A 9,968-nucleotide genomic window follows, 5' to 3' on the forward strand; every position below is an offset into this window, starting at 1 on the left:
TATGTTGTATTTTTTACTTGTAAAATTTGTGATTTGTCCCATAGCATCCACATGACCTTGTAATGGAATGAAGAAATATAGACATTTTTTTTATGTCTTGTGACTCTTATACAGGTTGTGGTGGTTGTCATCATAATTTTACCCCTCCTCCTCCTAATATTATTTCCAATTTACAATTGTTAATATGTCAACCCATCTCTTATTTCTTCCCACAGTCCTTTCAAATTTCTTGCCATCTTGTCAGATTGTTGTTATGGCGTGTAAAGTGAATTCAGTACAGAGTAGATACAGAAACAAAAACGCTCTTCACAATGTTACCGTTGGTTACTTTTATGTTATCTTTGTTTAACTAGTTGTGTGCATTGTACATTCTGTAATGTTAGGTACAACGTTGGTTGCAGCAAGCGACTGGGAATGTTCAAGCCAAATTCAAATCAGTCAGCAGAAGGACAGACAAAGAAGGGGACAGTGTCAGACATGAAGGAGCAGTGGCAGAAACCAGTCGCCAACAAAAACCAAGACTGGGTAAGTTGATTCTTGTAGCAACTTTGAAATTACAAAGTGACCTGGCCTCACTTCATTTAGTCATGTGTTACCAAAGCACAACAACAATACTAGTGAAATGACATGACTGTCAGAAGTACAGATGTTTGTTGCAGTGGATATAGGTATGAAGATTTTAACCTTAATTTAATCTAATTTTTGGTAGATGCATACCTCCACACTAGATGTAATGGTTGTACTGCCATGGCTTGGTCACCAGAGCCTCATGAAAATGGAAGCACTGTGTGAAAGTTATGGAGTATACACTTTCACTTTCCATGTTGCATTTCATACTCGGTATCTCCTAGCGTTGACAGAGCAGTTATCTGAAGAATGTTGTAATGTGACAAAATTGTAACATGTTTAGAACTGTATGAAGACTGAGAAGGGCTTTGAGTACTTCAGTTTCACCTGCCAGTTCTTCCATCATTGTTCCAGTTTTCTCATCCATCCTTTAGAGTTCACACAATAGGCCATTTACCAGAGGATGTAAGTACTGAGCGACTTAGTCTCATGCTAGCCAAAGAGTTACAGTAAAAAGGTGTTTTCATCTGATCAACCACGCTTCACACACATATGTTGCTTCAAGATTGCTGCCTCATTCCTCATTTGCAGTTTTAGGAAGCAGGGTAATTAACTTTTTGACTGGGCATTGGATAATCTGAGGGGTTTTGGGTAAGTCATGAAGGTTGTCTCAGAATGACAAGTCTTCAGGTCTGTCTTGGCACTGCTAGGTAGGACGTTATTGGACACCAGGATCACAAGTCTGGCAGCTGATGTCACAAGTTTAACCATTAGTTCAATGATTAAACAGCGTTTTTGAAATTAAAGCCATGTATGTAACTTTTCTGCTCATGATAATTTTAAGTAACCCATGACTGTCAACATTTATAATTGCTTTTCCCTTTCGCCTTTGTCTCAAATGCACTGTTACATTACAGTGATAGCCTATGCATGGATCCAGCTGACCTAACATCATATAGTTTTAAATACAGATATCAGACCCCTGATTTAAAATTTGGTCCCAATGCAGTGAAGGATTTAAATCCCATATTCTTGGACAGTGAAGGCCAATAAATTGTGTATGCTGCATAGTGATAGTCCACATGAATATATCACTCTTTTGCTGTGTCTAGTATTCATGTAATGTGTTGGGCTGTCTTTGCTTAAGCCTTTTGCACATTTAAAATAATTTTTTTCCCATATGAAAGCATTTTGCTCAGAGTGTTTCTTCCCTCTTCACTCATTCTAAAACAGCCTGTTTGAAACTTTTCATCTGTGTTGAATCATGCCACATGTGACAACATTTTCATAATGGAATTAACACCTAAATTCTGCGCTATATAAGTACTACAGCACATTTGATATCCTGACTGTTATTATCCTCCAAGATATGTGGATGTGGGGTGGCTCAGTTCATAGTTACGAGCTTAGCATGTGGTAATGCTGACTCCATAACAAAATATAGAAGTGGTCATGTCAAGATATGTAGAGTGGATTCTCTGTATGAGAATATTCTGCTTTGAGTGCATGAATGATTACTGCATTAGGCTGAATATTTACGAATAGTGGAAACTTAATAATAGTCCTATATTCTCAAGATACTACAGGACTATACGATGTGAATATGTTTTTATTAAAATTTTAGGTGTTACAGTAATTTTTTTATGAATTAATCCTCATCATCTTCATTCCTCAGTTTAATAAAATTGATCTCCAATGCTAAGTTTAGTGTTTATATTGATTGCCTGCAGAGAAACAGCGTTGATGATTTCACTGTTGTATATTATAAATGTGTTGACAGGTATCCTTGGAAGAGGAATGAGAACTGTAGTGTTCTGAGTTGTATTCAGGTTACCGTGTGTCATGGAATAATGCTGCTGTTGCAGCATAGACATTATAAAAACAATATGTGTAGTGCCAAGGTGGTTAGTTTTATAGTTGCAAATTGTTTGGTATCTGTAGAAGGAAAGAAGCACAATTGTTAGGTCTGTAGATAGTTGTTTTCACTCAGTTCCACATTTATTACACTTGAGTTCCAGAATTATGATGTTGAAGTTAAAACAAGAAAGTAGTAGTACAATTAATTTACTTCATGCCCCACGCAGCCTACTACTACTACTTCTGCATTGCTTTATTCAGCATATGATCAGTGTATCTTAATGAATGAATCTGAAGTTCTCTTATTGTATGACAGCTTTTTGTACATCATGTAATATACAGAAGCAGTTTTTATCAACTGGGAAGGAGATACAATATTAGATTGTGGCAGCTTTACTTGCAGCATAAAGTACCCAATATGTACAAGGTAAAATGCTTGACAATGGCGCCTTTTTGGCAGACACAGTATTTGCAAAACATGATGAGAATTATATGCCTTGGAAGCAAAATCTGCACAGACTGAAGATAAATAATAGTTTCAGTATTTACCATCACACACTGCTTTATATCCAATACCATTAATTTCAAGATCAACAGAGAAACCATTAACAGAAATGTTTTTTATGCATGTCACACGTATTGATTACTGTATGAAACAGCAGTCATAACTTAAAATATATATATGTAATTACATACTGTTTTTTTGTACTTTAAATAAAGGTTTTTTTCCCCCACTTCTGCATCTTTCATTCTAGTTGTACAATACATGTATTTCAGTTTTCAAGTAAAATGCGTTTCAGGTTAGATGAAGTGGTAAACTATGATTCATGCTTTCTGCTTTTTATATAAAATTTCATCAGATCCACTGCTATAGGTACTGTCCCTCACAGACAGATTGACAGGTACAGACTTACTTCCTGCAAGTCGTGTTCGTGTCCTTTGCTTCACCGTGTGCAGAAGAATCATTTCTTACTTATTCAGTATTTGACTATGTTGCAGACAGTGACATAAGATATGCTTGTTACAGGCAAATGGTCAACCTGAGGGGGCAACCGGAGCTACAGATGACAACACTGACACAAATGATTCAGCGGCATCTGGACCTGAGAGCTCTCTTTCACCTTCTGAGGCACCTGATGTTCCTTCAGTAGATATGGAAGACAGTTCTGCCTCAGAATCTGTCACACCAGCCACGCAACCTACACAGAGGGTGAACCCCCTGAAATGGACGGTCAGTTTGCTATGTCCTGTTTACTGTTCTTGATTTATTTATAAGTTTATGGGAAAGTCAGCTGTGTTTCTTGTGTTGTCATTCAGTCAGGCAGTTGAGCTCAGAACTAAAGTATAATTAAAAAACCAACTTAGCTCCTACTTGTACTGCTTTTTGCTAGTGACATTTCCTCCAAATCAGATGATGTTTTATACTTGTTTCTGGGTATGGTTTTCACCATATGAGGAGAAGGTGAGGCTGAACTAATGTAAGAGTACCCTTATATCACATATTAGATAAGCATAGAAGATGATTCTGTGAATAGGGAGTTATGAGCCATCATTATAACACTTTTAGTAGAACTTTATATATATTGTCACGTGTTGGGTGTATAATGCAACAAATAACTACACGCCTTATTGGATATAGCGAATTTTATTGCACATTCGCTCATACAATCACACAATTTACAAGCTCAACATTACTGCCATTGGCAGTATCACAAATACTAGACTGCAAATGCTAGACTACAATTGACTGGTTGACTTCCTGGCTAACTGGTGACTCACTCATAACTAACTCATAACTGCTGCCTTGAGAACTGACTTCGGTGGCTGATACACTTTTAACTTGTTCACTGCTGACTGGAGAACTGTCTTCGGCCGCTGATACACTTTAACTTGTTCACTGCGGACTGGCAAACTGTCTTCGGCCGCTGATACCTTTTTAACTGACAACAAGAACCGACCTTGGCGACGGCCACATTTCAACTGACTGTGGCGGCTGTGTAGTTCCCTTATGTAGTCGCAGCGCTTGCCTGTTACGTAATCAGTACCGCTGTTGGCTGACGCTGTGCCGACAGCTGACTCATCTGCCACGTCACTGCTGGGTAGGGAGGGGTTGTCCTCCATTGCGAAACATGTCACAATATATAACACATGGAATTAATGCCATTCTGACTGTAGAGCCATAGAGCCATTGCAACTGCTGGAAGAAGTAGCCAAGCCTACTGACTGTGAAGTATCATTTTACTGCATTTTTTTAGCCGGATTGCATGCTGCTATTCATGGTTTTCATGCTGTCCATGGTACAGAAACATTGGGTGTATTAGTAAGTTGCTCAGAAAGAATGATAGAATAGCTGAGACATTGCAGTCAATTCTGGTGCTGTTTAAAGAAACTACAGTAGGATCTTGATATCAGTTATTAATTGCTTCCTTAAAAATATAGCAGATAAGGAAAAGAGGGATATAGAATTATAGACTCGCATGTTATAGAGTGCAGTCGCATTTTATAAGATTTTGAATTATGCAAGTTTGAAATTGTGCGATATAAAAATTATTAATAAAGTCTCATTTTATGTGTAAAGTTTGAAGTAATGTGAATCCCCAAAAAATCTGCAAGAATCAAATAAAAATGAAAGATGATATTAATTAATAAAATGTTATATTATGCTACAGTGGTGTGTTTGGAGAACATATCCACCTTACTTTACATTTCTTTGCATGAGAAAATTTATCTTGAATTATGCGAGGTCTTCAGTAATGCAACCCTCGCATAAAATTCCACCACACTGTTAGTTATGTAGTTAATTACTGTTGTTCCCTCTGGAGTATAGGGCAACTGTGAAATGCCATTTCACTTAAGTTTCTTTAATCATAGACAGTCAGTAGGACTCCTTGGATGGGGTAATCAGCCTGATGCAAGGCTGCTACCTGCACAGGACAACACGAACACAGAATAAACATATGCAACCATGCCTCAAGTGGGATTCAAGCACTGCACTATGATAATTTATTTCAGTGAAGTCATAAACATGACAATTTGAACTTACTTTTAGGGAAATAAACAACAATAAAAATCAGAGTAGCAACAGTTCTATTGACTTAAATGTGGATATATACATCCACTCCTCCATATGCCTTCATGACATAGTGCTTAATTTGTTGAGCCCAGGGACAACTTTACCTTTATTGTGCACCATGTGAAGTTGAGCTTGACAGTGAAGCAGGAGAGGCATATTGTGTTCTTCCCCATGGGAGCCAGTAGATCTAATCTCTGGATCATATTAGTCGCTCAGAAAAATCTGTTACAGTCCTCTGCAGGGATTCTGACTCTGTCTGGTTCAGGTTTCAGATGTATGTGAGTTTATCCGGACTCTCCCTGGCTGCTCAGATTATGTGGAAGACTTTGCCATCCAGGAGATTGATGGGCAAGCTCTCATGTTGCTGAAGGAGGACCATCTGATGACTGCAATGTCTATGAAGCTTGGTCCTGCCCTCAAGATCTGTGCCAAGATTGACACAATGCGTTGTGATGTAAAAGAGAAATAGGAGTTATGATAGAGTTGGAAGTACAATCGCCAGTATGATCTCAAAACTTGCAGGTACATGATAGTTGATTTGTGCACTCCGTATGTATGTTGGCTATCGTCACATTAAACTGAGTGAAGTGTGAAATTTGAGCAGCACAAGGACAGTGGATTAGATTGAGTTGTAAAAGGATGTGCGGTCACTGACCATTCTTAGGAGACTGATGAACTCTTTCAGTTAAGTTCACTTTATTGCAGGGTTTCCCAAATCTTGAGTAGACACCTTCTGGATTTAAATGATATTTCTCAAGGGGCACAATTGTTCCACAAAGTTGAGGATATAATACCTGTTTTTCTTTTCAGAATTACAGACAGTTTCATTATTTGTGCAGTTTATATCAGGATTCTGCACTATGAATAGTGCATGTTCCATGACTGCCTGAATTTGTATCTGTAAGAATATGTTGTACATGGCAGGTGTGGCAATAGAAGGATATGTTAGCCATCACATGTACAGTTTTTTACCTGAGAGGTTAGCTCTTTCTAAGGGACCCAACAGATCAGGGGTCCCCCCCCCCCCCCNCCCCAGCTGAGGATGGAAACAGATCCAGTTTCTGAAACGTTGTGTTTTCTAGCTTCTAGAATACCAGAGGATGTACAAAGTCTGAAAACCCAGTAATTCTGAATACCCAATTCATCACCATCATTCTGTGTCCATACATGGCCAGAGTTTCTTCTATTTTCTGTTCAGTTTTTGTTAGTTTCCAGGAATATTCTTTCTGTTTTCCCTTCAACCAGTCAGTTATATTATATATTTGTGTTGGGATTTTCTTTCTTCTGCCTGTGCTTCTGTTTTCTTTTTTATTGTATCATGAAAATTTTATCTTATAAGCAGCTTGGCTTGGTATCTTCTAACTTAAAACCAAATATGGGACATCCCTTTTCACAGAGTATTTCACAGTAATTAGCCTGCAGTAAATGATTTACCTTCAATCCCATTGAAAGCTGAATGTATCCTAACAAGGGATATTCCTTTCATCATTAGTTTATAGCAATAATTTTCCTTCTAATTCCGTTGTTTTCCTTGTCAAAATGATGATGTCCTATAGCCCGTTTTCCCAGGTTTCTCTGTAGTTTGTTGGTTAAATATTTTCACAATAAGGTCTTACATCTTCCATTTCTATCTTCTCTTCTTTTATCATTTTGTCTTTATATTTCCTTACATGAGATTTTTTATTTTATTTTACTTTTGCATTAATTTGTGAGCTGGGATAGAACAGTTGGTATAGCAACTGGCTATGGGCTGGACAACCGAGAGGTCAGAGTTTGAGTCCTGGTAGGGACTCTTCTCCACATCGTCCAGACCAGCTCTGGGGTCCACCCAACCTCCTATACAATGTTTACCAGGAGCTCTTTACCCGGGGGTAAAACGGGACATGAAGCTGACCACTCACCTCCAGACAGTGCAAAGGCCAAGAAAATGTGGCTCTATACATCCACTCCCCCATACACCTCCATAGCATAGTGATCAGTTAGTTAAGCACAGGCACAACTTTACCTTTGCATTAATTTATTCCATAGTTCAGATAACAATATGTTATTTTATTTAATGAAAGAGTTTCCTTTGATTTGGAATGGATGGGCGGACTCATTGTTAGGTCTAGGGGCTCCAGTGTCTCTTGTTTCTGGCATCTGTGCACTTAATTTTTGCTTCTAGCACAGTCATTACTTGTGGTCCATGCTGTATGTTCTCAGTATTTTTCATCACCAAATTCATATCTTCATTTATCTTCCCCATTTCTCCATTTATGTACTGCAGATGTACCATTAGCATTCATGCACCAGTGTAATTTGTGGGGGAGGGGATCAATGTCACATAATATTTTCTGCTCCTTTGTCTCTGATGTAGGATGCAGAATGTCACAGTCACTGTAAATATCCAGTATAGGCTCTACTGGTACTTAGTGATGGCATCCTGTAATTGGATTCAGAATGTGACATATCATTTCCTACTCCTGATCTCGCTGTTCACTTGACAAACTCAGTAATGTCAACAGGTAATTATTTTAAAAGTAACTGTGGTAATCAGTTTAATACAGATGAAAGAGATCTTTTTGTAAACTTGGACACTGAGGTGGATATTAATAAAGCTTGGGAAACTGTTAGAGAAAATGTCAAAATTTCTGCCAAGGAGAGTCTAGGTTATTTATTATGAACTGAAGAAGCATAAGCCATGGTTTGATGAAGGATGCTCAAAATTACTAGACCAAAGAAGAGGAGCCAAATTGCAATGGTTACATTATCCAAGCGAAATACATAGGGATTATCTGAACAATATAAGATGTGAAACCAGCAGGCATTTCAGGAACAAAAAGAGGGAATATCTGAAAGACAAAATTGATGAGCTTGCAATGAACAGTAAGAACAAGAACATTAGAGAAGTGTATAGAGGAATAAATTACTTTAAGAGGGGTTACCAAGCTAGAAGTAACTTAGTGAAGGATGAGAATGGTTATCTGCTTGCAGATTCCCACAACATTTTGAATGGGCTTTAATTGGCTGTATTTGAAATGCTGTGTGTGAAAACTTCAGCTGCTTCTTTCTCTCTGCCACATGCCCATCAAGTGTCCTCGCTGTTATTCATTGTTTTTGGCTGGTCATATATGTTGCAGTAATGACACATGGCAACACAATGTAATGTGGATTAATTCACTTCCTCTGTTCCTGCATGCACTGAGTTCTGGGTGCAGTTGTATACCATATTAGTCACATTTCTAAGATACAAATGATCACATCTAGTCATTCCTGAATATATACATACTGTAACGCGTTTCGTTACTGAATACGCCGTAGAGATGGTTAATTGGTTTATTTAACAATCTACAAATAACGGCTACAATTAATTATCACACAGTTGCGGGGTTTCACACTTTATAACCCTAATCGCATTAATCTGTTACCACTGTTGCGGGGTTTCACACTTTATAACCCTATGCGCAAATCAGTTCACTCTGTCTTCAGTAGTCTACACGTTGACAGTAGGGAAGCTATGTATCACTGTATCACGCACTCCCAAATTACACAATCACACACACGTCCGGTTCTTCTTTCCGCGACGGCTGCTATACTCCAACAGTAGTCGGCTGACTGGAGAACTGTTGATAACACACTCGCTCGTAGGCTTGCTCGGAACTATCTTCGGCGATGGCCACGTTAACACTCGACTAGGCGACTGTTACTTTACAACTCGGCGACTGCCCACATTACAACTCACTGGTAGCTGCTGTGCAGTTCCCTTATATATCCGCAGTGGTGCCTGTTGCGTGCCACGTCACAGTAGGAAGTTGATTACGGGTACGTAGCGTTGCGCGTTACGTCACCGCGGAGGGGTGGGAGGGAGCGCTACGTTACCGCCACGCGCCTGTGGCCTGAGTTGCCACGTTGCTGCTGGGTAGGGAGGGGTTCTCCGTTGCGCAACATGTTACAATATATTCATGAGAAGGCTGTTGCAAGCCAGTATTGATAGGTAAGAAAAAAGGTAAAGTTATCCCTGTAACAGGCTGTGACGTCCCATACGGTTGTCAGACGTCGAGGCTCCCACATTTTCTCTAGACAGTCAGTCTTACGCGCCAGCCGCCCTTTACCCCCAGGAATATTCCTGGTACTCATTTCTGTTAGAGGCTGAGTCGACCCCAGGGCCATATTGCGGCTGGAAGGATTAGGTAAATTGGAAAATATCCACCTCATCGGAACTCTAACCCGCGACCTTTCGGCTTGTAGCATTGTGCCTCAACCAACTTCGCTACCGCGTTTCCCCTCAGTATTGACGGGACCAATGGAAATGTAACTGCTTAAAAGAGAGGGTGGGAGAGGGTGGGGGCAGAGACATTTATTGCAGTGCGAAATGATGTGATGGAATTCGCTGGCATTCTGATTGCTCTTAAGAAATTGTTCATATCTCAGTTCGAATATCACATGCCTGTGTTTGAATGACGTATGCTTTGGTATGCTTCCGGATTCTTAA

At 39.3% G+C, this 9,968-nt stretch overlaps 1 protein-coding gene across 1 annotated transcript in view; it reads left to right on the forward strand.

Annotated features, from left to right (window-relative positions):
- Positions 1-6,517, forward strand: part of LOC111867733 (polyhomeotic-like protein 2) — a 113,449-nt gene extending 106,932 nt beyond the window's left edge. Inside the window, exons 18-20 of the mRNA XM_023857833.2 lie at positions 384-525; positions 3,452-3,655; positions 5,763-6,517. Coding sequence (XP_023713601.1) covers positions 384-525; positions 3,452-3,655; positions 5,763-5,966 — 550 coding nt within the window. The 3' untranslated portion in view covers positions 5,967-6,517. The remainder of the gene's footprint in view (positions 1-383; positions 526-3,451; positions 3,656-5,762) is intronic.
- The last annotated feature ends 3,451 nt before the right edge of the window (positions 6,518-9,968 follow it).

The sequence above is a fragment of the Cryptotermes secundus genome, unplaced genomic scaffold (assembly GCF_002891405.2).
Source record: "Cryptotermes secundus unplaced genomic scaffold, Csec_1.0 scaffold80, whole genome shotgun sequence".
NCBI classification, from domain to species: Eukaryota; Metazoa; Arthropoda; class Insecta; order Blattodea; family Kalotermitidae; genus Cryptotermes; species Cryptotermes secundus.